General features: G+C 54.2%; 1 protein-coding gene across 1 annotated transcript in view; it reads left to right on the forward strand.

Annotated features, from left to right (window-relative positions):
* The window catches only part of EIF2AK1 (eukaryotic translation initiation factor 2 alpha kinase 1), a 98,574-nt gene that overhangs the window by 7,136 nt on the left and 64,873 nt on the right, over positions 1 to 26,565 (forward strand). Inside the window, exons 2-6 of the mRNA XM_075318045.1 lie at positions 5,462 to 5,617; positions 6,989 to 7,125; positions 7,237 to 7,274; positions 8,885 to 8,984; positions 9,125 to 9,205. Of these exons, the coding sequence (XP_075174160.1) occupies positions 5,462 to 5,617; positions 6,989 to 7,125; positions 7,237 to 7,274; positions 8,885 to 8,984; positions 9,125 to 9,205 (512 nt within the window). The remainder of the gene's footprint in view (positions 1 to 5,461; positions 5,618 to 6,988; positions 7,126 to 7,236; positions 7,275 to 8,884; positions 8,985 to 9,124; positions 9,206 to 26,565) is intronic.

The raw sequence follows: 26,565 nt of genomic DNA on the forward strand, positions 1-26,565 counted from the left end.
AATGCTTGGTCCTTGCGGTGCTGTATTGCAACCTTTACATTGTTTGAGAGGTTCAAGAGATCTAGAGAACCTTCTAAATCTTTCCAAACTTCTGTGGCATCAGCTATGGTTGCAGTATCTTTCTGCATTTTATCCAACGCAATCGATATTGGCTTTAACCTTTCCAAAAGGTCCTCGGCATTTCTCTTCACACCAAGATTTAATACTTTGCTTCGTATATTAGCATCAATTTTATCCCGATGTGTTTCGCAAATGGACAGTAATTTTGACCAGTTGTTAATAAACAGTTCCAAGCAGTCAGCCAAGGTATTCCATCTAACATCTTGTGGTAGAACCAACTTCAGTCCTCCCATTTCCTTGTAGGTTGCATGTGCAAAATGATTATTGCGGAAATATTTAACAATTTCTACAACATGTTCCTTGACACCCAAAATATGCAGGTCTTTTGCCAAAAGATGCAACAAATGGGCAGAACAACCGTATGTAATGACATTTGTGTCATCCTGTGCCAGTTCCGCTCGCATTTTGCCACATTGCTTGCGTTATCAGTAACTAAGCTCCTTACTTTACATCCAAACTGTTCTTGGCATTGGTGAATTGAGTTCTTAGCAATTTCAAGTAAATATTCAGCAGTATGTGAATTTCCAGATGTGTCGATTGTGTCTGTAAGGTAAGTTTCACCATCTTCTGTTGTGACACAAGTGCAAATTATGGGGTCGTTGTGGATGTTGCTCCAACCATCCAAGCTCATGTTAACAACCTTGTCTTTCAAATATTTTGTTTTTTTAAATTGATTTTAATCGTGATTTATATTAAAAAAAAAACTTTTGATTTAAATCAGTGATTTAAATCATGATTAAAATCATGATTTAAATCGATCCGATTTAAATAGAAAAAAATCTTTTGATTTAAATCGTGATTTAAATCATGATTTAAATCGGCGTGATTTAAATCAATCCACCCTGCTTGGCCCTGCGTCTCAAAGCTAAGTATTGAGACATTTTTCAGGGGTCCCGGGTACATTTATTATGGGGAGAGTGTGTCTTTTGACTTGGCTGTGAATTCCGGCCGGTTCTCTGGATTTATCCTGAGAACCGCGCCGACGGTGCCTGCTTGTCGGCCGCATGTTAAAATCTAGGCCCCGGCTTCAGTTGCGGCCTAGTTTAGTTTTCAGCTTCCCCTGCATGTCAGTCATGCAGGGGAGCAGTGCGGCGCCGCCCACCGGCCGTTCAGCATAGGGGAGGACACTCCTTTCTGAGGAGATGTTCCCTCCCCTGTATTTCTCCTTGGCCCTCCGGTTCCCGCTCTTGGGCTAATCCTCGCCCCCCCTCCTCACTCCAGCGCCATTTTCTCAGCGTTCTCACACTGATCAGTGCTGGCTGCTGCAGCTGCTGCATCGCTTCACTGGGGGTCCGAGCTGAGGAATCCGGAGGGCACACAGGAACCGGTCTGGTAAGCCACAACCTCTGGTTGTGGGCTTTTATTATACACTCTCAGGGGGTCTTTCTACAGGAGTGTATTCTTTACTGCAGAGTCTCCACCTCAGCAGCATGTCTGCCACTAGGAGCAAGAAGGCTGCTAAGCTGTACGCTATATGCACTGCATGTAAGCTCATTCTGCCAGAACCGAGCACATATCCACATTGTGATGCCTGCTCTAACATGGTGGTGCCTCAGCCTGGATCCTCCTCAGGGGTCCCTCCGGCTGCTCCGGCCCCGGTGGCTGAACCCCCGGCTTGGGTAGCATCTTTTTCCAGAGCTATTTCCCAGTCTTTTGCAGACTCCATGGGACAGCTGTCCCGGACTCTGCTGACCATGCATCAGCCCCTTCTCAGGGCGCCTCTGCTGCTCCGAGCTCTGCAGAACTCTCAGAGCATGTTTTAGGACCCCGTCCTCCTAAACGGAGACGCAGGGACCCTTCTCCTTCCTCGTCCCACGGCTCTGATTCACGAGCTGAGGTGCAAGGCAAGGAAGATACTTTTACTGTGGGCTCAGACGCTACCTCTATGTACCCCATTGACTTATCTGAGGGTGATGCGGATGTTAGTGACTTGATTGCATCCATTAACTCCGTACTGAACCTCAATCCACCAGTGTCAGAGGAACAAGCCTCTCTGGTAGAAATACACCAGTTTACCTCTCCTAAGAGAGCTAGGAGTACGTTTTTTTAACCACTCCAGTTTTCAGACCACTGTTACCAAGCCCAGGGCCTGTCCTGACAAATGCTTTCCAAAGCGTGGTTCTGATGACCGTTTTCCCTTTCCACCAGAGGTGGTTAAGGAGTGGGCTCAGTCCCCAAAGGTTGACCCTCCGGTGTCTAGAATCTCAGCCCGGACAGTCGTATCTGTGGCCGATGGCACCTCTCTTAAGGATCCCACTGACCGCCAGGTTGACCTTCTGGCCAAATCTGTATATGAGGCGGCAGGAGCCTCGTTCTCCCCGTCTTTTGCAGCAGTGTGGGCTCTTAAGGCAGTCTCTGCCTCTCTGGCGGAAATACATTCCCTCGCCAGGGACTCTATACCCGAGATGGTTGCCTTAATTCCCAGGCTTCGGCTTTTTCATCCTACGCCCTGTCTGCCATTCTGGAGGCTTCTCACCGCACGGCGGTGGCTTCCGCTAATTCTCTCGCGATCCGCAGGATCTTGTGGCTTCGAGAGTGGAAAGCAGACGCTTCTTCTAAGAAGTTCCTTGCTGGGCTCCCCTTTGCTGGGTCCCGGCTGTTCGGTGAACAACTGGATGAAATTATTAAGGAAGCTACTGGCGGGAAGAGTACTTCCTTGCCACAGACTAAAACCAGGAAACCTGTCCAGGGCAGGAACCAGTCGAGGTTTCGTTCCTTTCGTTCCTCTAACTGGTCATCCTCTAAGCCCTCAGCCTTGTCCACTGCCTCAGCCAAGGATCGTAAACCCAACTGGCGCACGAAACCGCGCTGTTGGGACAAGCGGACCTCTTCCTTGCACAGGCTAGTGGCTCTGTCGCCGCAGACCAGGGGCTCTCTTCAGTGGTGGCTTCGGCCCCTCTCTCTGTCACAGGGACGCTCCTTCCTGACTCCGTCCTGGGTGATCCTCACCACGGATGCCAGCCTCTCCGGCTGGGGAGCAGTATTTCTCCACCACCGAGCACAGGGCACTTGGACTCCGTCCGAATCAGCCCTCTCGATCAATGTGCTGGAAATCAGGGCTGTTCTTCTAGCTCTCGTAGCCTTCCACCACCTGTTGGCGGGCAAGCACATTCGAGTCCAGTCGGACAACGCGACAGCGGTTGCCTACATCAATCACCAGGGCGGGACTCGCAGCCGCCTGGCAATGTTGGAAGTTCAACGAATCCTTCAGTGGACGGAGGACTCCAAGTCCACCATATCCGCGGTCCACATCCCAGGCGTAGAAAACTGGGAGGCAGATTATCTCAGCCGTCAAACCGTGGACAGCGGCGAGTGGGCCCTGCATCCGGCAGTGTTCAGGTCAATCTGCCGCAAGTGGGGCACTCCGGAAGTGGATCTAATGGCATCCCGGCACAACAACAAGGTTCCGGTTTACGTGGCTCGCTCCCACGATCCTCAGGCCTTTGCAGCGGACGCGCTGGTTCAAGATTGGTCCCAGTTCCGTCTGGCCTATGTATTTCCCCCTCTAGCGCTCTTGCCCAGGGTTCTGCGCAAGATCAGAATGGAGGGCCGTCGAGTCATAATCATTGCTCCGGACTGGCCCAGGCGAGCTTGGTACCCAGATCTGCTCCGTCTGTCCGTAGAAATGCCGTGGCATCTCCCGGACCGCCCAGACCTTCTCTCTCAAGGTCCGTTTTTCCGCCAGAATTCTGCGGCTCTCAGATTGACGGCGTGGCTCTTGAGTCCTGGATCCTGACGGCTTCAGGCATTCCTTCTGAGGTCATCTCCACTATGACTCAGGCTCGGAAGTCTTCCTCGGCCAGGATTTACCACAGGACTTGGAAGATTTTCCTGTCCTGGTGTCGCTCTTCCGGCCATGCTCCTTGGCCGTTCTCCTTGCCGACCATCCTGTCCTTTCTACAGTCCGGTCTGCAGCTAGGACTGTCCCTCAATTCCCTCAAGGGACAAGTGTCGGCTCTGTCGGTATTATTCCAGCGGCGTATCGCCCGACTGGCTCAGGTGCGCACCTTCATGCAGGGCGCATCTCACATCATTCCTCCTTACCGGCGGCCTTTGGATCCCTGGGATCTTAATCTGGTCCTCACGGCCTTACAGAAACCCCCCTTTGAGCCTCTTAGGGAGGTTCCCTTGTTTAGACTTTCACAGAAAGTGGTTTTTCTAGTAGCCATAACGTCTCTCAGGAGAGTCTCTGATTTGGCTGCGCTCTCTACGGAGTCACCTTTTTTAGTGTTTCACCAAGACAAGGTGGTTCTCCGCCCGACTCCGGATTTTCTCCCTAAGGTGGTGTCTTCTTTCCACCTTAACCAGGACATTTCATTGCCTTCCCTTTGTCCGGCCCCTGTGCATCGCTTTGAGAAGGCGTTGCATACCTTGGATTTGGTGCGGGCGCTCCGAATCTATGTGTCACGCACCGCCGCTTTTAGGCGGTGCACCTCACTTTTTGTGCTAACCACGGGTCAGCGCAAGGGTCTCTCGGCTTCTAAACCGACCCTAGCTCGTTGGATTAGGTCGGCCATCTCCGATGCCTACCAGTGTTCTCAGGTGCCCCCACCGCCAGGAATTAAGGCGCACTCGACCAGAGCTGTCGGTGCCTCCAGGGCTTTCAGGCACCAGGCTACGGCTCAGCAGGTCTGTCAGGCTGCCACTTGGTCTAGTCTGCACACCTTTTCGAAGCACTACCAAGTGCATGCTCATGCTTCGGCAGATGCGAGCTTGGGCAGACGCATCCTTCAGGCAGCTGTCGCCCACTTGTGAAGTTAGGTTTTGCCTACTTCTCAGTTTTATTTATTACCCACCCATGGACTGCTTTGAGACATCCCATGGTCTGGGTCTCCCATAAGGAACGATGAAGAAAAAGAGAATTTTGTTTACTTACCGTAAATTCTTTTTCTTATAGTTCCGACATGGGAGACCCAGCACCCTCCCTGTTGCCTGTTGGCAGTTCTTGTTCCGTGTGTTTCACCGGCTGTTGTTGTAGACAGAGGTTCCGGTTGTTCCGAGTTTTACTCTATCTCTACTTATGGGTGGATGTCCTCCTTCAGCTTTTGCACTGAACTGGTTAGATTGTCATCCAGGGGGTGTATATAGCCCGGAGGGAGGAGCTACACTTTTTAGTGTAGTACTTTGTGTGTCCTCCGGAGGCAGAAGCTATACACCCATGGTCTGGGTCTCCCATGTCAGAACTATAAGAAAAAGAATTTACGGTAAGTAAACAAAATTCTCTTTTTTATGAAATTGTCCCCAATTTGTGTGTGACGGGGAGATTAGATTGCCAGCTCCTCTGATGTGTGTTCCTTTATGGGATATATTTATCTATTCATTTTTACTTTAAATCCTGCAGAATCGGATTCCCCGCTAGACCTCCAACTGGTGAAGGGGCGATGGCGGCTCCCGAATGTGACCACCGTCCCCAACCAGCTGCTGCTCGTGTCTTTGGTGGAACATCTGTGCTTCGTCCATGAGCAGAACCCGCACCGATCCAAGCACCTGTTCAGATGTGAGTGTGACCGAGGCTTTATCCCAGCTACCCCCATAGGCAAGGGGCAGGAGAAGGTGTGCGGTCAGGAGAGGGCCCCGCGTGCTCTTGGGCCCCGCGTGCTCTTGGGCCCCGCGTGCTCTTGGGCCCCGCGTGCTCTTGGGCCCCGCGTGCTCTTGGGCCCCGCGTGCTCTTGGGCCCCGCGTGCTCTTGGGCCCCGCGTGCTCTTGGGCCCCGCGTGCTCTTGGGCCCCGCGTGCTCTTGGGCCCCGCGTGCTCTTGGGGCCCGCGTGCTCTTGGGGCCCGCGTGCTCTTGGGGCCCGCGTGCTCTTGGGGCCCGCGTGCTCTTGGGGCCCGCGTGCTCTTGGGGCCCGCGTGCTCTTGGGGCCCGCGTGCTCTTGGGGCCCGCGTGCTCTTGGGGCCCGCGTGCTCTTGGGGCCCGCGTGCTCTTGGGGCCCGCGTGCTCTTGGGCCCCGCGTGCTCTTGGGCCCCGCGTGCTCTTGGGCCCCGCGTGCTCTTGGGCCCCGCGTGCTCTTGGGCCCCGCGTGCTCTTGGGCCCCGCGTGCTCTTGGGCCCCGCGTGCTCTTGGGCCCCGCGTGCTCTTGGGCCCCGCGTGCTCTTGGGGCCCGCTCGACCCCATTGTTGTCAGAAGCTGATCTGCAAGGTCAATGTGCAAAAATGTCTGGGAAAGGAACCGTCCGGCTGCAGGTGTGAACAGAGGGTAAAGTCCTGTCTTATGATGTCACCTGTTGTGCTCAGTATGAAGCTGAATTTCATCACATCCTCCCATAAAGTATGGGAGATTTTAGTGAGTAACATCCCCCCCGCCCGCCCCATGTACCACCTCTACAGATATTTCATATCATTGCATCATGGCCCCGTGCAGGCCCTGGCATTTCATCAGGGAACAAGGCTCTTAAAACGTCTCCTAGACATTACATAAGTTTCTTTTTTTTTGTTTTTTTTTGTTGTTTTTTTTTAAACAAATTTTTTTGTTTTAATCTCGGTCATAAAAGAGGTAAAGAAGACGGCTGTGTCAGTGATTACTTTCCTTATTGAAGGGAGCCTGTCACCAGATTTGGGGCCTATAAGCTGCGGCCACCACCAGTGGGCTCTTATATACAGTATTCTAACATGCTGTGTAGAACGTAAAAATCACTTTATAATACTCACCTAAGGGGCGGAGCACACTGGTCGGATGGGTGTGTCCGTTCTCAGGTACTGGCGCCTCCTCTTTCGGCCATCTTTGTCCTCCTTCTTCTGAAGCCGGGGTGCATGACGCGTCCTACGTTATCCACATGCGCCGGCATTGAGGTCCTGCGCAGACGCACTACAATACTTAGATCTGCCCTGCTCAGGGCCTCATGCTCACCCCTGTGCTCTCTCCCGGCAGTGCTGTGTCAGACGTTCACTCGGATGGGCCTCCTGACTCCGTTCGCCTTCAGTGATGAGTTCAGCACGGTCAGACTGCAGCACAGCACGGCCATCACCGAGCTCCTGAGGGCCGCCAAACGCCACATGTACAACGAGGTGTGTGACTTCTTCATAGCTGGGCATTAGACTTGTGCTGGACGTAGGAGATGAATGGCCAAAAGTCTGATCACTGGTTGTCTAATTGTTGTCTTCTTGTCATTTATTCAGGAAATAAGCAATGGTGACCTAAACGTCCATCTGAGCAGGTTAGTGATAAAGTGTGATAATCTGTCCATACATACCACATTTTTTGGATTATAAGACGCACTTTTCCTCCCAAAAATTTTTGGAGAAAATGAGGGGTGCATCTTAAAATCCAAAAATAGCTTACCGGGGGGGTCTCTCTGTGCGGCTCTGCGTGCGGGCGGCTGGGTGCCTCTGTCGCTGCGTGCGGGCGGCTGGGTGCCTCTGTCGCTGCGTGCGGGCGGCTGGGTGCCTCTGTCGCTGCGTGCGGGCGGCTGGGTGCCTCTGTCGCTGCGTGCGGGCGGCTGGGTGCCTCTGTCGCTGCGTGCGGGCGGCTGGGTGCCTCTGTCGCTGCGTGCGGGCGGCTGGGTGCCTCTGTCGCTGCGTGCTGGCGGCTGGGTGCCTCTGTCGCTGCGTGCGGGCGGCTGGGTGCCTCTGTCGCTGCGTGCGGGCGGCTGGGTGCCTCTGTCGCTGCGTGCGGGCGGCTGGGTGCCTCTGTCGCTGCGTGCGGGCGGCTGGGTGCCTCTGTCGCTGCGTGCGGGCGGCTGGGTGCCTCTGTCGCTGCGTGCGGGCGGCTGGGTGCCTCTGTCGCTGCGTGCGGGCGGCTGGCTGCCTCTGTCGCTGCGTGCGGGCGGCTGGCTGCCTCTGTCGCTGCGTGCGGGCGGCTGGCTGCCTCTGTCGCTGCGTGCGGGCGGCTGGCTGCCTCTGTCGCTGCGTGCGGGCGGCTGGCTGCCTCTGTCGCTGCGTGCGGGCGGCCGGCTGCCTCTGTCGCTGCGTGCGGGCGGCCGGCTGCCTCTGTCGCTGCGTGCGGGCGGCCGGCTGCCTCTGTCGCTGCGTGCGGGCGGCCGGCTGCCTCTGTCGCTGCGTGCGGGCGGCCGGCTGCCTCTGTCGCTGCGTGCGGGCGGCCGGCTGCCTCTCTGACGCTGCGTGCGGGCGGCCGGCTGCCTCTCTGTCGCTGCGTGCGGGCGGCCGGCTGCCTCTCTGTCGCTGCGGGCGGGCGGCCGGCTGCCTCTCTGTCGCTGCGGGCGGGCGGCCGGCTGCCTCTCTGTCGCTGCGGGCGGGCGGCCGGCTGCCTCTCTGTCTCTGCGGGCGGGCGGCCGGCTGCCTCTCTGTCTCTGCGGGCGGGCGGCCGGCTGCCTCTCTGTCGCTGCGGGCGGGCGGCCGGCTGCCTCTCTGTCGCTGCGGGCGGGCGGCCGGCTGCCTGGCTGTGCAGGCGGGCGGGGGCTGTGTGGCGTGTCCCAGTCTGTCCGCAGTCCCGGTTTCAAATTATGGCGCCAGGAGTCAGCGCATGCGCAGAAGGAGCTCTTGGATGAGAGCGCCATCTTCGCACGCGCCTCTCTGGGTGCCATTTGAACCGTGACCGCAGACAGACTGGGACACTCACTGCACCGGCCTACTCCACCACTGACCCGCTGCCACCATGGAACCGCGACCGCTGACAGCACAACCTTTGCCTCCTGTGATCTGCTCCGGCAATGCTGCCGCCCCCCTCCGGTAAGACAACACCGGAGAATAAGACGAACCCCATTTTTAACTTTTACTTTTTTTATCTCTATATTTGGGGTGCATCTTATAAAACAAAAAATACTGTATATCCGGCTGTGTATGTAATAATACCCAATCTTCTTCTCAGAGCCAAGGACGTGCTCGCCGAGGCCCAGACGTCCCGATACCTCAATGAATTTGAAGAAATTGCTCAGCTTGGAAAAGGAGGCTACGGGAAAGTGTACAAGGTCCGAGAAACTAGAGGAAGCGTCTACATAGCCTAATATTAAACACACAGTCTTTAGTGATTGGGTTACTTTGGGATTTTTACTAGAATGCAAACATGGCAGTGGTCAGTAATATTGCTTTGTGTATTTTTATTTTTTAGGTCAGAAACAAGTTAGATGGTCAGTTCTACGCCATTAAGAAAATCCTCATTAAGAAAGTGTCTAGGAGAGACTGTAAGAAGGTAAGGTTCCTCAGGCGTCATCTGTCAGAGCCGGCCGTCTGTGCTGCTACTGGGATGGAGCGATGTTGGGTCACCAGGCTTTTACTCCCCATCTGAGAGCAGAATAATGTGGAGACAGAGACCCTGATTCCAGCCATGTGTCACTTAGGCTACTTTCACACATCAATTTTTTGGCGTCAGGTACAATCCGGCGTTTTCCTGGAGCAACGGATCCGGCGCAGAATATGCAAAAACTGATGCACCTGATCCATATTTTTTTTTTTTTTTTTATACGGATCCGGTGTACCTGATCCATCAAAAAACGGATCCGGCACATCCGTTTTTGCAACAGGTTTGGCTGCTTTCACACTACGGTTTTTTTTTAACATGCGTCATGAACGTTTTGTTTTTTTTTGCTGCAAACACGGATCCTGTTTTTGCAGAGAAAAACGCATACAAACATGTGTTATTTTGCAGGATCCTGTCACTTTGAGTTTATGGGCGGGCATTGGAGTCATGTGATCGGGAGTGAGGGGACCTGAGCGTGAAAGACTGGGAGCTGAAATCTGACAACTGCGGAGGCTCGTAACCAAGGTAAACATCGGGTAACTTGCTTGGATACCGGATATTTACATTGGTTACGAGCCTCTGCAGCTGCTAGGAGCAGGGCTGCCTGCACACGTAACCAAGATAAACATCGGGTAACTAAGCCCGCGGTTACCCAATATTTACTTTGGTTATGAGCGTCCTCCGCTCTCAGGTGGGGGAGGGGGAGAGGGGGAAGGGAGACTGATCACGCGAGGCTGGTTTCTGGGCATGCTCAGTAGAGCAAGCAGGATCCTGTCTATCAGCACGCCAGCGTTCACATGCGTTTGCATGCTGTTTGGTCAGGATCCAGCAATTTGCAGTATTTGGACGCAGCTCAAAAACGCTACAAGTAGCGTTTTTGAAAAAAGTTAAAAAACTGCAAGTCGCTGGATCCTCACTATAACGCACGCAAACGCATGTAGACACGAGTCCATTGCAAATGCATTGAAATGAAAACGCATTTGCACTGGATCCGTTTTTGCATTAAAAAAACGTTCATGACGGATGTTAAAAAAACGTAGTGTGAAAGCAGCCTTCGTCCATTATTTTGCTGGATCCGTTTTTTACAATACATTGGAGCATGCTCAGTTTATAAAAATGGATCCGGCAGCCGCATCCGTTTTTTTGTTGCACTACGCCAGATCCGGTGTCCATAGGCTTCCATTGTAAATCACACCGGATCCGACGCGATGCGTTTTTTTTGTCAAACAAAAAACCATTACAAAATACGTTCCATCCGGCCGCCCCATTAGCCAATTACGACGGAACCGGCAAAAGCCGGATGCAACGCAAGGCCATCAGGCACAAACCGGTGCTAATACAAATCAATTGGGATAAAATGGATCCGGCACTGGATCAGTTTTATCCATTTTTTTTCCGGATTGTGCCTGATGGAAAAAAACTGATGTGTGAAAGTAGCCTACTGAGCTGTGTGCTGTCATTTTGATAAAATCAATGTTTCTTTTTCGCTCCTAATTGGGAGACCCAGACAGTGGGTGTATAGCTACTGCCTCTGGAGGCCGCACAAAGAACTACACTTAAAAGTGTAAGGCCCCTCCCCTTCTGGCTATACACCCTCCCGTAGGAGTACGGATTCCTCAGTTTTAGCTTTGTGCGCAGGAGGTCAGACACGCACGCATAGCTCCATTGTTTTTAGTCAGCAGCAGCTGCTGACTATGTCGGATGGAAGAAAAGAGGGCCCATACAGGGCTCCCAGCATGCTCCCTTCTCACCCCACTGTATGTCGGAGGTGTTTGTAAGGTTGAGGTACCCATTGCGGGTACGGCGGCAGGAGCCCACATGCTGATTCCTTCCCCATCCCTTTTTACAGGGCTCTGGGTGAAGTGGGATTTACTGGTCTCCAGGCACTGAGACCGTGCTCCATCTACAGCCCCTGGAGAAGATGCTGGATGGAGCGGAGTACATCAGGGACATGGCCCTGCTTCCTCAAGGTACTCTGTGTCCCCGTGCATTTGGCGCTCACACCGCAGCATGCTGGGTGTTGTAGTGCGCCGGGGACATCAGCGCTGCGGCGCTTGTGCCATGGCCTCATTCAGCTTCGCTGAAGCAGGCACACTTCTGGGAATCGGTCGCGCCGGCCGCTGGGACTGCGGCGCGGCTGGCACTTGTGGTGCGCCGGGGACTTCAGCGCGGGCCGCGCTTTTACGGCGGCCGCGCTGATAACTCGAGTCCCCGGCTTTTGCGGCCTGCTTCCGTTCGTTCCCGCCCCCAGACCTGCCAGTCAGGAGAGGGGCGGGACGCTGGTCAGTGCATCAGCGCCGAGGGCTGGAGTCGTTTTTACATACTCCAGCCCTCACAATAGGCACAGAGGGGACACTGTTTCCCGCACTTTTGTTTAGGAACTCCCACGGACCGCCCCTCTCCACAGACGCCGGCAGCCATTCCTGCTGACACGCTGAGCTGCAGAGGGGAGCCGGGGAGACCCAGACAAGGAATTCTGCGCCTCTTACCCGCTATTCAGCGGGCGGTAAGCAGCCCTCAGGGCTCACCCCCTCTTGTGCCAGTAGTATTCTTAGTATTTTGTTTCTACAAATACTTTGTATTGCATAGCGCTGGTCGCCCTTTGGCTATAGACTCTCTCACATTGCAGAGAGCCAGCAGCATGTCGTCCGTAAAACGCAAGGGTGCCAAGGCACAGACATTATATGCTTCCTGCACCGCATGTGGGACTTTTCTACCGGCAGGCTCCACGGACCCCCATTGTGTGCAGTGCTCGGCCCCTGCGGCGCTTGCACAGTCGGGACCTCTGCTGGACGTGACCCAGGGTGTACCACCTGTGAATGCTGTCCAGGTGACAGGAACTGAGTTTGCAGCTTTTGCTGACAGAATGTCTCTCACTATGTCACAAATTCTTGACACATTGCGAGCTAGGCCTGTACTTCAGGCCACGGACACTGTGCAATCATTGCCCCCTGGTCCCCCTCAGCTGAATTACCTCCAAGCTCCGGGACGGGCACATACACCTCAGGGTGAAGACTCTGACTCGGACGATAGCCCCGGGCAGCCTAAGCGGGCTCGCTATGACGGGCCTTCACATTCATCTCAATGGTCAGGATCCCAGCGAGATGAATCTATGGGTGATGAGGCGGACGTAACTGATCAGGATTCTGATCCTGGGACCGCTCTCAATCTAGATACACCAGATGGTGACGCCATAGTTAATGATCTTATATTTAACATCAATAAGATGTTAAATATTTCCCCACCAGCTCCTCTTGTAGAGGAGTCAGCTTCGCAGCACGAGAGAATCCATTTCAGATACCCTAAGCGTACATTAAGCACTTTTCTGGACCACGCTGACTTTAGAGACGCAATCCAGAAACCCCACGCTTATCCTGAAAGGCGTTTTTCTAAACGGCTTAAAGATACACGCTATCCTTTTCCCCCTGAGGTGGTCAAGGGTTGGACCCAGTGTCCAAAAGTGGATCCTCCAATTTCCAGGCTTGCAGCTAGATCCTTGGTTGCAGTTGAAGATGGAGCGGCACTTAAAGATGCCACTGACAGGCAGATGGAGCTCTGGCTGAAATCCATCTATGAAGCGATTGGAGCGTCGTTAGCGCCATCTTTTGCGGCCGTATGGGCACTCCAAGCTATCTCAGCCGGGCTTGCGCAAGTCGACTCAGTCACACGTGCATTTGCCCCGCAGGTAGCACCATTGACCTCGCAAATGGCGGCATTCGCGTCGTACGCGATTAATGCTGTTCTTGACGCTACAAGCCGCACGGCAGTGGCGTCAGCCAACTCCGTTGTTTTGCGTAGGGCCCTGTGGTTGAGACATTGGAAAGCAGATTCTCATTCCAAGAAGTGCTTAACCAATTTGCCTTTTTCTCGTGACCGATTGTTTGGAGAGCGTTTGGATGAAATCATCAAACACTCCAAGGGTAAGGACTCATCCTTACCGCAACACAGACAAAACAAACCCCAACAGAGGAAGGGTCAGTCTGGTTATCGGTCCTTTCGAGGACCGGGCAGGTCCCAATTCGCCTCGTCAAAAAAGACTCAAAAAGACCAGAGACGCTCAGATTCTTGGAGGTCTCAGTCACGCCCAAAAAGGACAGCCGGAGGAACCGTTGCCAAGACGGCGTCCTCCTGACTTGCAGTCTCCGATTCCCACACCCGCGGTCGGTGGGAGGCTTTCCCACTTTGGCGACATTTGGCTGTCACGCGTCAAAGACCGTTGGGTGAGGGATATTCTGTCTCACGGGTACAGGATAGAGTTCAGTTCTCGTCCGCCAACTCGTTTCTTCAGAACTTCTCCACCGCCAGACCGAGCCGATGCTCTGTTGCAGGCGGTGGCCGCTCTAAAGGCGGAAGGAGTGGTGACCTCCGTCCCTCTTCAGGAACAAGGTCACGGTTTTTACTCCAATCTGTTTGTGGTCCCAAAAAAGGACGGATCGTATCGACCCGTCCTGGATCTAAAGTTGCTCAACAGACACGTAAAAGTCAGGAGGTTCCGGATGGAATCCCTACGCTCCGTCATAGCCTCAATGTCTCAAGGAGATTTTCTAGCATCAATAGATATCAAAGATGCGTATCTCCACGTGCCGATTGCACCAGAGCATCAGCGTTTCCTACGCTTCGTCATACACGACGAACACCTGCAGTTCGTAGCGTTACCTTTCGGTCTGGCAACAGCCCCCCGGGTCTTCACCAAAGTCATGGCAGCAGTAGTAGCTGTTCTGCACTCGCAGGGTCACTCGGTCATCCCGTATCTAGACGACCTGCTTATAAAGGCACCCTCTCAAGAGGCATGCCAGCACAGTCTGAAGGTGGCACTAGACACTCTCCAGAGTTTCGGGTGGATTATCAACTTTCCAAAGTCTCATCTAACCCCGACCCAATCTCTGACTTATCTTGGCATGGAGTTTCATACTCTCTCAGCGATAGTGAAGCTTCCACTGGACAAGCAGTGCTCGCTACGGACTGGAGTACAATCTCTCCTTCAGAGCCAGTCGCACTCACTGAGGCGCCTCATGCATTTCCTAGGAAAGATGGTAGCAGCAATGGAGGCAGTCCCGTTCGCGCAGTTTCATCTGCGCCCTCTACAATGGGACATTCTACGCCAATGGGAGGGGAAATCGACGTCCCTCGACAGGACTGTCTCCCTCTCTCAGACTGCCAAGGACTCTCTGCGTTGGTGGCTTCTCCCCACCTCATTGTCACAGGGAAAGTCGTTCCTTCCCCCGTCCTGGGCAGTGGTCACGACGGATGCGAGCCTATCAGGGTGGGGAGCGGTGTTTCTCCACCACAGGGCTCAGGGGACGTGGACTCAGGAAGAGTCCACCCTGCAGATCAATGTTCTGGAAATCAGAGCAATCTATCTTGCCCTGCGAGCCTTCCAACAATGGCTGGAAGGCAAGCAGATTCGGATTCAGTCGGACAATTCCACGGCGGTGGCGTACATCAACCACCAAGGGGGAACACGCAGTCGCCAAGCTTTTCAAGAAGTCCAGCGGATTTTGACGTGGGTGGAAAGCAGAGCGTCCACCATATCCGCAGTTCACATCCCAGGCGTGGAAAACTGGGAAGCGGACTTTCTCAGTCGCCAGGGCATGGACGCAGGAGAATGGTCCCTTCACCCGGACGTGTTTCAGCAGATCTGTTGCCGCTGGGGGACGCCGGACGTCGATCTGATGGCGTCACGGCACAACAACAAGGTCCCAGTTTTCATGGCACGGTCTCACGATCACCGAGCACTGGCGGCAGACGCCTTGGTTCAGGATTGGTCGCAATTCCGACTCCCCTATGTGTTTCCACCTCTAGCATTGTTACCCAGAGTTCTCCGGAAAATCAGGTCCGACTGCCATCGAGCCATACTCGTCGCTCCAGATTGGCCAAGAAGGTCGTGGTACCCGGATCTGTGGCATCTCACGGTAGGCCAACCGTGGACACTACCAGACTGTCCAGATTTGCTGTCTCAAGGGCCGTTTTTCCATCTGAATTCTGCGGCCCTGAACCTGACTGTGTGGCCATTGAGTCCTGGATCCTAGCGGCCTCAGGTTTATCTCATGAAGTTGTTTCCACAATGAGACAGGCTAGAAAACCATCCTCAGCTAAGATCTATCACAGGACGTGGAAGATATTCTTAGCGTGGTGCTTGGCTCAAGGGTTTTCTCCCTGGCCATTTGCATTGCCAATTTTTCTTTCCTTCCTGCAGTCTGGGTTGGAAAAAGGTTTGTCGCTTAGCTCTCTTAAGGGTCAAGTCTCCGCGCTATCCATATTCTTTCAGAAGCGCTTGGCACGGCTTTCTAAAGTACGCACGTTTCTCCAAGGAGTTCGTCATATCGTTCCTCCTTACAGACGGCCATTGGAACCCTGGGATCTGAACAAGGTTCTCATTGCTCTCCAGAAGCCGCCTTTCGAGCCTTTGAAAGAGGTTTCCCTTTCTCGGCTTTCACAAAAGGTAGTTTTTCTTGTGGCGGTCACGTCTCTTCGAAGAGTGTCCGAGCTAGCGGCGTTATCTTGCAAATCTCCCTTCCTGGTGTTTCACCAAGACAAGGTAGTACTGAGTCCAATTCCTGAGTTTTCTCCCAAGGTGGTTTCTTCCTTTCATCTCAATCAGGATATCACTTTGCCATCTTTGTGTCCGCATCCAGTTCACCAATTTGAAAAGGGTTTACATCTGTTGGACCTGGTGAGAGCACTCAGGATTTACATTTCTCGCACGGCGTCTCTACGCCGTTCTGATGCGCTCTTTGTCCTAGTCGCTGGTCAGCATAAGGGATCGCAAGCTTCCAAATCCACCCTGGCGCGGTGGATCAAGGAACCAATTCTTCACACATACCGTTCTGCTGGGCTTCCGATTCCATCTGGACTGAAGGCCCATTCTACCAGAGCCGTGGGTGCGTCCTGGGCATTGCGGCATCAGGCTACGGCTCAGCAAGTGTGCCAGGCGGCTACCTGGTCGAGTCTGCACACGTTTACCAAACACTATCAAGTGCATACCTACGCTTCGGCAGATGCCAGCCTAGGTAGACAGGTCCTTCAGGCGGCGGTGGCCCACCTGTAGGAAGAGGCTGTCTGACAGCCCGTTCATGTGGTATCTTTTTACCCACCCAGGGACTGCTTTTGGACGTCCCACTGTCTGGGTCTCCCAATTAGGAGCGAAAAAGAAGAAGGGAATTTTGTTTACTTACCGTAAATTCCTTTTCTTCTAGCTCCAATTGGGAGACCCAGCACCCGCCCTATTTGTTCTTAGGGTTTCGTTTTTCGGGTGCACATGTTGTTCATGTTGTTTCTTAAGTTCTCCGATCTTGTTATCGGATTGAATTTGTTTTTGAAACTGTTATTGGCTTTCCTCCTTCTTGCTTTGGTACTAAAACTGAGGAATCCGTACTCCTACGGGAGGGTGTATAGCCAGAAGGGGAGGGGCCTTACACTTTTAAGTGTAGTTCTTTGTGCGGCCTCCAGAGGCAGTAGCTATACACCCACTGTCTGGGTCTCCCAATTGGAGCTAGAAGAAAAGGAATTTACGGTAAGTAAACAAAATTCCCTTCTTTCTCTGCTGCAGATCTAGCAGTTATACAGGAGCTCATGAATATGCTGGACTACCTGCAGCACGCCAAGTAGTCCTGTAATGATATTCTACAGTGATTTTATCAAAACTATACTAAGCAGCCCAGTATGTGACACATCACTGGAATCAGGGTCTCTGTCTCTATGGTATGCTGCAATTAAAATAGCTGGTAAAAACCTGGTGACATTCTCTTTTAAGTGCAAGGTTTCTTCCCGAAGAGCTAAAGCCCTATATAGGTAATTCATGTAGGTCATGGTGTTTTCACTCTTTAGAGAAGATTTTGCTATGTAATCTTGAAAGCAACACGATGTAGGGGCAGAGACCCTGATTGCAGCAATGTAATTTATTGAGCTTTGTTTTGCTATTCCAATAAAATCAGGTTATCGTTACAGAACTAGATGTCTAATGCCTCCTAGTCCAACCCGACCCCCCCCCATCACTGATTAGCAGCTATCTATGTATATGCAGTGTACACAGCTGCCAATCAGTGTTGTGGACGGAGTGAGACACAATTAGTCATTCTGAGCTCTACTAGATCCACAGCAAAGAAACCGATTGTATCACAACTGCTGCATCCAGTAAAGTAAGTTATACATTGCTGGAATCAGGGTCTCTGTCCCTACACAATACTGCTGTCAGATTACATAGCAAAACACTGCTGATAGATTCCCTTTTAAGCACATATATTAGCTTTATAGTACAGTTACTATGAAGAGAATCTTCATGGATGATTATGGATTTGCATATAGGGGTAAATATTAATTTCTTTGTCGCTCCATTGAGAGACCCAGACAATTGGGTGTATAGCTTCTGCCTCCGGAGGCCACACAAAGTATTACACTTAAAAGTGTAACCCCTCCCCTCTGCCTATACACCCTCCCGTGGACCACGGGCTCCTCAGTTTTATGCTTTGTGTGGAAGGAGGCACACATCCACTCATGAATTCTCAGACTTATTTATGTCGGTTGGAAGAAAAGAGGACCCCCACGGGGTCCCCGGCATGTTCCCTTCTCACCCCACTATGTCGGCGGTGTTGTTAAGGTTGAGGTACCCATTGCGGGTACAGAGGCTGGAGCCACATGCCGTCTCCTTCACCATCCCTTAGCGGCTCTGGGAGAAGTGGGATCCTGAGCGGTCTTCCATTTGCTGGGACCGTGCTCCATCCGCAGCCCCTGAGGGAACCTGCCGGACCGGAGCCTCTTCAACCCCAGGGACCGGGCCCTGCAACTTAAAGGTACTCTGTATCCCTGTCGGGGATCGTACAGAGAGCGCACCTTCTTCCCGGGAGCCGCGGTAGTTTTAAAACTGAGGAGGCCGGTGGACTTCCGCGCCGACCGTGCCTGCTTGTCGGGCGCGGCCTCAAATTTAGTCCCCGGCTTCACCGCGGCCTAGTCGCAAAAATCCCGCCCCCGGGCCTGCCTGTCAGGGGTAAGGGCGGGTTCTCCGGCATGACGTCGGATGTGAGGGCTGGAGCATCCTGCATGTCTTCCTCCCCCCTCACTGACCACTGTGGGGACCCCAGATTCCCGCTCTTGGCTGGCGCCGCCCTCGGCTCCACTCCTCCCCTGAGAGCTCCGGCGGCCATTTTCTGGCATTCTGCCGGTGGCTGCTTCTCAGTGAACAGCTCAGCAGCTCCGGGGGATCCAAAGCAGGGAATCTAGAGGACACACTCCGCTCGTTAGCGGTCGGTAAGCCACACCGGCCCCCCTGGGGTGCCGGTATAGATACATATATATATATTTATACAATAGATATATATATCTGTTCGATCAGTCCGTATACCTTGGTCCCTATATACCCTCAGTTGGTCACTCTCCTAGGAGACAACAGCATGTCGTCCACAAGGAGCAAAACTGCTAAGGCACAGGTTTTTTTCGAGGCCTGTACCTCTTGTGGGGCTATGTTGCCTGCGGGATCCACGTACCCTCACTGTGAGCAGTGTTCGACTTTTGCCACGCTTGCTCAGCCGGAGCCTCGGGCACTGGTGGGCCCCTCGGCTCAGGTAGACCCCCCTGCTCCCCCTGAACATGCAGGGACAGAGTCACAGGGGTTGGCCTCTTTTGCTGAGAAACTCTCTCAGTCCCTTTCTCAATCCATGGCACAGTCTTTGGACAAATGGTCTTCTAGGCTCCTGGAGGCATTGCAATCCAGACCGGACCCTTCACAGGCCCCGGTTCCTGTTAGCTTGTCTCCTCCAGGCCCCTCTCGGTCCGCGCCGCAGCGCGCTCCCAGGTTGGCCCCTAGGTCTCAGGCGGAGGACTCCTGCCCGGACCGCAGTCCCAGACCGGCAAAGCGGTCTCGCTGGGACTCTTCCCCGTCTTCCTCACGCTGCTCGGAGGACTCTCAGGAAGACGAGGCGGATGTGGGAGCTCAGGGCTCTGACCCTGACTTCGCCCTTAACCTTGATACACCTGAGGGGGATGCCTTAGTAAATGATCTTATCTCATCCATCAACCAGGTGTTGGATCTCTCTCCCCCGCCTCCTCCTGTGGAGGAGTCGGCTTCTCAGCAGGAGAAACATCAGTTTCGGTTCCCCAAGCGTACGCGAACTACGTTTTTTGATCACTCTAACTTCAGGGATGCTGTCCAGAAGCCCAGGGCGGTCCCGGACAAGCGCTTTGCTAAACGGCATACTGACACGCGTTATCCCTTTCCATCTGAAGTTGTTAAGGGCTGGTCTCACTCTCCCAAGGTGGATCCGCCAGTCTCCAAATTGACTGCTAGATCCGTTGTGTCTGTTGCAGATGGCTCATCCCTGAAGGATGCCACTGACAGACAGATAGAGCTCTTGGTGAAGTCCATCTATGAGGCCACGGGCGCGTCTTTCGCCCCGGCCTTTGCCGCTGTGTGGGCTCTCCAAGCGATCTCGGCTTGTCTGGCTGAGATTAATGCTGTCACACGGAATTCTGCTCCGCATGTTTCGTCTTTGACTTCCCAGGCATCTGCCTTTTCGTCCTACGCCATGAACGCCGTCCTGGACTCCGCTAGCCGTACGGTTGTAGCATCTGCTAACTCCGTGGCAGTCCGCAGGGCCATGTGGCTGCGCGAATGGAAAGCAGACTCTGCTTCCAAAAGGTTCTTAACTGGTCTGCCTTTTCTGGCGACCGTTTATTTGGCGAACGATTGGATGAGATTATTAAGGAATCCAAGGGAAAGGAATCCTCCTTACCCCAGTCCAGACCTAAGAAGCCTCCGCAACGGAAAATACAATCAAGGTTTCGGTCCTTTCGTCCCTCCGCCAAGCCACAATCCTCCTCGTCCAACAGGCCGGAGAAAGGCCAGAGGAACTCCTATGCGTGGCGGTCCAAGTCACGCCCCCAAAAGGCCGCAGGAGGCACTGCCTCCAAGACGGCCTCCTCGTGACTCTCAGCCTCCCCTAGCCGCATCCTCGGTCGGTGGCAGGCTCTCCCGCTTTGGAGACGCCTGGTGGCCACATGTTCAAGACCGATGGGTGAGAGACATTCTGTCTCAGGGTTACAGGATAGAGTTCAGCTCACGTCCTGCGGCTCGTTTCTTCAGAACCTCCCCGCCCCCCGCTCAGGCCGATGCTCTTTTTCAGGCAGTGGACGCTCTGAAGTCAGAAGGTGTTGTGATCCCCGTTCCCCCTCAGGAACGTGGTCGCGGCTTTTACTCCAACTTGTTCGTAGTGCCCAAAAAGGACGGTTCATTCCGTCCCGTTCTGGACCTCAAGCTGCTCAACAGACATGTGAGAACCAGACTGTTTCGGATGGAATCTCTCCGCTCTGTCATCGCCTCAATGTCACAAGGAGACTTCCTGGCATCGATCGACATCAAGGATGCTTATCTCCATGTGCCGATCGCACCCGAACATCGTTTCCTGCGTTTCGCCATCGGGGACGAACACCTCCAGTTCGTCGCATTGCCCTTCGGCCTGGCGACAGCCCCACGGGCTTTCACCAAAGTCATGGCATCCGTCGTGGCGGTCCTGCACTCTCAGGGCCACTCGGTGATCCCCTACTTGGACGATCTCCTAGTCAGGGCCCCTTCTCGGGTGGCGTGTCAACAAAGCCTTACCGTCGCTCTGGCGACTCTCCAGCAGTTCGGGTGGATCATCAACGTCCCGAAATCCAAGTTGACACCAACCCAATCACTGACTTACCTTGGGATGGAGTTTCACACACAGCCAGCGTTAGTCAAGCTACCGCGGGACAAACAGCTTTCTCTGCAGGCAGGGGTGCAATCACTTCTTCGGAGTCAATCACACCCCTTAAGGCGCCTCATGCACTTCCTGGGGAAGATGGTGGCAGCTATGGAGGCAGTGCCGTTTGCACAATTTCATCTTTGGCCACTCCAATGGGATATTCTCCGCAAATGGGACAAGAGTGCGGCTTCCCTCGACAAGAACGTCTCTCTTTCCCTCGCGACCAAAACATCACTTCAGTGGTGGCTCCTACCCACATCTCTGTCGGGAGGAAGATCATTCCTACCCCCAACCTGGGCTGTGGTCACCACGGACGCGAGCCTGTCAGGTTGGGGAGCGGTTTTTCTCCACCACAGGGCTCAAGGAACCTGGACTCCGATAGAATCGTCCCTTCAGATCAATATTTTGGAGATAAGGGCAGTATATCTAGCCCTATTGGCTTTCCATCGGTGGCTGGAGGGCAGGCAGATCCGAATCCAGTCGGACAACGCCACTGCCGTCGCCTACATCAATCACCAAGGCGGCACTCGCAGTCGTCTGGCCTTCCAGGAAGTCCGGCGGATTCTGCAGTGGGTGGAAGACACAGGCTCCACCATCTCCGCAGTTCACATCCCGGGCGTAGAAAACTGGGAAGCAGATTTTCTCAGTCGTCAGGGCATGGACGCGGGGGAATGGTCTCTTCACCCAGACGTGTTTCGGGAGCTCTGTCGCCGCTGGGGAACCCCGGACGTCGATCTCATGGCGTCACGGCACAACAACAAGGTCCCGGCCTTCATGGCACGGTCTCAGGATCACAGAGCTCTGGTGGCGGACGCGTTAGTGCAGGATTGGTCGCAGTTCCGACTGCCGTATGTGTTTCCCCCTCTGGCAATGCTGCCCAGAGTACTATGCAAGATCAGGTCCGACTGCCGTCGCGCCATTCTCGTCGCTCCAGACTGGCCGAGGCGGTCGTGGTATCCGGATCTGTGGCATCTCACGGTGGGTCAACGGGGGCACTTCCAGACCGCCCAGACTTGTTGTCACAAGGTCCGTTTTTCCATCTGAATTCTGTGGCCCTCAACCTGACTGTGTGGCCATTGAGTCCTGGCTCCTAGCGTCTTCAGGGTTATCTCAGGATGTCCTTACCACCATGAGACAGGCCAGGAAGCCAACGTCCGCCAAGATCTATTATAGGTCTTGGCAAATCTTCCTGTCCCGGTGCACTGCTAACGGTTTTTCTTTGTCGCTCCATTGGGAGACCCAGACAATTGGGTGTATAGCTTCTGCCTCCGGAGGCCACACAAAGTATTACACTTAAAAGTGTAAACCCCTCCCCTCTGCCTATACACCCCCCCGTGCATCACGGGCTCCTCAGTTTTTATGCTTTGTGTTGAAGGAGGCACACATGCACGCAAGCTCCACAATTTAGTCAGCAGCAGCTGCTGACTATATCGGATGGAAGAAAAGAGGGCCCATAACAGGGCCCCCGGCATGCTCCCTTCTCACCCCACTCTGGTCGGCGGTGCTGTTAAGGTTGAGGTACCCATTGCGGGTACAAAGGCTGGAGCCACATGCTGTTTTCCTTCCACATCCCTTAGGGGCTCTGGGTGAAGTGGGATCCTAACCGGTCACCAGGCACTGGCACCGTGCTCCCTCCGCAGCCCCTGGGGGAATCTGCTGGACAGGAGACCGGGTATCGTCAGGGACAGGCCCTGCTCCTCTGAGGTACTCTGTGTCCCCTTGGGGACGGCGCATAGAGCGCCTGTCTAATGGACGCTGCAGCAGCTGCTGGTTGTGTTTGTGCGCCGGGACTACCGCGCTGACCGCGCTTGTTTGCCGGCCGCGCTTATAACTTTAGTCCCCGGCTTTTGCGGCCTAGTACCGCATATTCCCGCCCCCGGGCCTGCCAGTCAGGGGTAAGGGCGGGACGCTGCACTGGACGTCAGCGCTGAGGGCTGGAGCATACTTAGTATCCTCCTCCCCCCTCACTGAGCACCGTGGGGCACCAGATTCCCGCACTTCTGACGCTGGAGAACTTCAGAGACGAGCTCCTACAGCTCTGGGAGGCCCAGGCAGGGAATCTGGTGGTCACACAAACGCTGAGGGCGGTCGGTAAGCCGCACCTGTTACTAGGTGCTTGCCCCCCTGGGTGCCGAAGTGTATATTTATATGCTTATATTGTATACATTTACTCTGTACGGCCGCACTATTGCTTTGGCTATATACCCTCTCTGATTGCTCTAAGAGGAGACAACAGCATGTCGTCCGCAAAAAGCAAGGGTGCCAAGGCACAGGCTTACTTTGCAACCTGTACCTCATGTGCGGCTATGCTACCTGCAGGTTCCACCTACCCTCATTGTGTGCAATGCTCTGCCCCTGTGACACTCACTCAGCCGGAGCCTCTGCCACTGGTGGGACCCTCGGCCCAGGTGGAACCACCTGCTGCCACTGTCCAGGTGACAGGGACAGAGTTTGCAGTATTCGCTGACAAACTTTCTGAGTCTATGGATAAATGGTCTGCTAAGATACTAGAAGCTTTGCAGTCCAGACCTGTAACACAGGCCCCGGGCACTGTTGAACCTTTTCCCTCAGACCCCCCTCGGTCGGCGCAGCAAAGTGCTCCTGGGGCGACTCATAGGTCCCACGGTGAGGACTCTGACACGGACCGCAGTCCCAGACCGGCTAAGCGGGCTCGCCGGGAGCTTCCCTCGACTTCATCACAGTGTTCAGGGTCTCAGCATGAGGACTCTCTGGAGGATGAAGCGGAGGTGGCAGATCAGGGCTCTGATTCTGACGTTGCTCTCAACCTTGATACACCTGAAGGGGACGCCATAGTAAACGACCTTATAGCGTCCATCAATCAGGTGTTGGATCTTTCTCCTCTAACTCCTCAGATAGAGGAGTCAGCTTCTCAGCAGGAGAAATTCCATTTCTTTATCGTTCCTATGGGAGACCCAGACCATGGGTGTATAGCTACTGCCTCCGGAGGACACACAAAGTTACTACACTCAAAACGTGTAGCTCCTCCCTCCCAGTATATACACCCCCTGCTAGCCAGTCCTAGCCAGTTTTTTGCTTTGTGTCAGGAGAGATCACACACACACATGCATCCTTTTTTGATTTTCATTTTTTTCTACAGATTTGGAAGAAAAGCGGGTCCACTGGACCCCCGGCATGTCCCTTCACACCCCCCTGGCGGCGGTGCTGTTAAGGTTGATTCAGGGCAAGAGCCCTTCATGCCGCGCTCCTTCACCATCCCATGCTGGGGCTCTGGCTTGAAGTGGGAGCCAACACGGTTCTCACTGCTTTGCAGGAGACCGGCCTCCATCCGCAGCCCTTTGACAGGACCCTGCTGGACGGAGCACTGGACCCCCACCCCACCAGGGACTGGACCCTGCGTCTCAAAGCTAAGTATAGAGACGTTATTCAGAGGGTCCTTCTGCAATGTGGGGCACTTTATTAGGGGGACAGTGTTTGACTTTGATAATGCTGCTTGTACTGTGTTTCCGGCCGGTTCCACTGTTTTTTTCTGTGTACCGCGCCGATGATGCCTGATTTTCGGCCGCATGTTTAACTCTAGGTCCCGGCTTCAGCCGCGGCCTAGTTTCGTCTCGTACCCCCGGCATGTCAGTCATGCAGGGGGACGCTGCAGTGCCGCCCGCCGGCCGCTCTGCACAGGGGAGGACACTTCTTGTTGAGGAGATGATTCCCTCCCCTGTACATTTCTTAGCCCTCCGTTTCCCGCTCCTGGGTTAACCCCCGCCCACCCCCCTCACTCTAGCGCCATTTTCTCAGCGTTCTTAGTACGCTGATCGGCGCTGGCTGCTCTGCAGTGCAGAGGGAGTGAATATATGGCTGGGGGTCCAGGCTTGGAACCTGGGGGGGCACTCACAGCGGCCTGACAAGTCACAACCTCTGGTTGTGCACTTTTATATACTATCAGGGCATCGTGAAGGAGTTAATTCTTTATTATAGAACCTCCTCCTCAGCAGCATGTCTCACTAGGAGCAAAGCTCCAAGGCTGTACACTACATGTTCTGCATGTAAGCTCATATTGCCTGAACCGGCACAGACCCATACTGTCATGGTTCTTAGGTGGTGGTGCCTCAGCCTGGAGTCTCCCCAGGCTGAACCCCTGTCTTGTGTTTTCTAGACATTCTAGACAGAGCCCCCCACCTCTGCAGCAGGTCTCACAGAGCGAGGCTGCAGGCTGTTTTTTATTATCCACTGCTGGTAGTCTCGTACGGCTGTACCGAGCTCATAACCGCTGTGGCCCCTCAGCTTAGAGCCTCATGCATGGTCCCTCCAGCTGCTCCGGGTTCGGTGGCTGACCCCTGGGGGAATCTCTTTTTCCAGGGGTCGGCCGTCCCGGCATCCCCTGAGCATGCAACCCCCTTCTCAGGGCGTTTTTTGCTTGCTCAGCAAAGCTCACAGACCCCGTCCTCCTGACAGGGAGACGCAGGGTCCCCTGTCCTCCCCGTCCCGCAGCTCCGATACGAGCTGACCCACTGGACGAGGAGGATGTCTCTATCAGGGGCTCGGACGCTGCTTTACGTACTTTGATCCGTCCGTAGATGACGGGGATGCGAATGATTAGAGTCCATTATATTGGACCTCCAGCCGCCTGTATCAGGGGAGTATTCCCCGCTGGCAAAAAGGCATCAGTATACCTTTAACAAGACGAGGAGTGTGTTCCTTAACCACTCCAGTTTTCAACCCGCTGCGTCCAAGCCCGCAGCCTGTCCTGCAGATCCCACAGCGGGGTTCTGCTGCCTGTCTCCCCCTCCCATCAGAGGTGGTCAAGGAGTGTACTCATTCGCCAAGCGTGGCCACTCCGGTGTCCAGACTTTCAGCCCGGATAGTTGTATCAGTGGCTGACGGCACCTCTATAAGGATCACACGGTACATTAACTTTGTACTGGACCTCAATCCGCCGGAGTTACCTTATCTAGGTGAACACAACGTGTGTTCCTTAACCACGCCAGTTTTCAGGCCCCTGTAACCAGCAGGGTCCGCTCTGACAGTCGCTTCCCATGAAGCGTGATTCTGAGGACTGGGTTTCCCCCGTCCACCAATGATGGTCAAGAGGTGGGCTCATTCACCTCAGGTGGCTCAGCCCGGACCGTTATGTCAGTGGCTGATGGCTCCTCAGAGGAGATGCATTCCCTCACAGGGACTCTATGCCCAAGACGGTTGCCTGAACTTCCAGACTTCAGTCTTTCCATCCTCTGCCAAGTCTGCCATGCTGGACACCGCACAGCGGTGGTTTTGGCTACTTTCCTCGCTATCCGCAGGTGTGGCTTCGGCAATGGAAGGCAGATGCCTCTATAGAGGTTCCTTACTGGGCTCCCCTTTGGTGGGACCAGTCTCTTCGGAACCAACTAGGTGAAATTTAGGAAGCTCTCGGCGACGAGAGTTCTTCCTTGCCACAAACCTAAACCAGGGCAGGAATCAGTTGAGGTTTCGGTGGTTTCCGTTCCTCCTTCTGATCGTCCTCTAGCTCGGCCTTAGTTCATAGAACCAAATGGCTTGAAGCTGCGTCTTCAGAAGACCACAGGAGATGCTACCTCGGAGTCAGCTTCCTCCGAGCTATCTGGCCACGCCAACCACCTCCTT

Source organism: Anomaloglossus baeobatrachus, chromosome 7 (genome assembly GCF_048569485.1).
Source record: "Anomaloglossus baeobatrachus isolate aAnoBae1 chromosome 7, aAnoBae1.hap1, whole genome shotgun sequence".
In the NCBI taxonomy this organism is placed as follows: Eukaryota; Metazoa; Chordata; class Amphibia; order Anura; family Aromobatidae; genus Anomaloglossus; species Anomaloglossus baeobatrachus.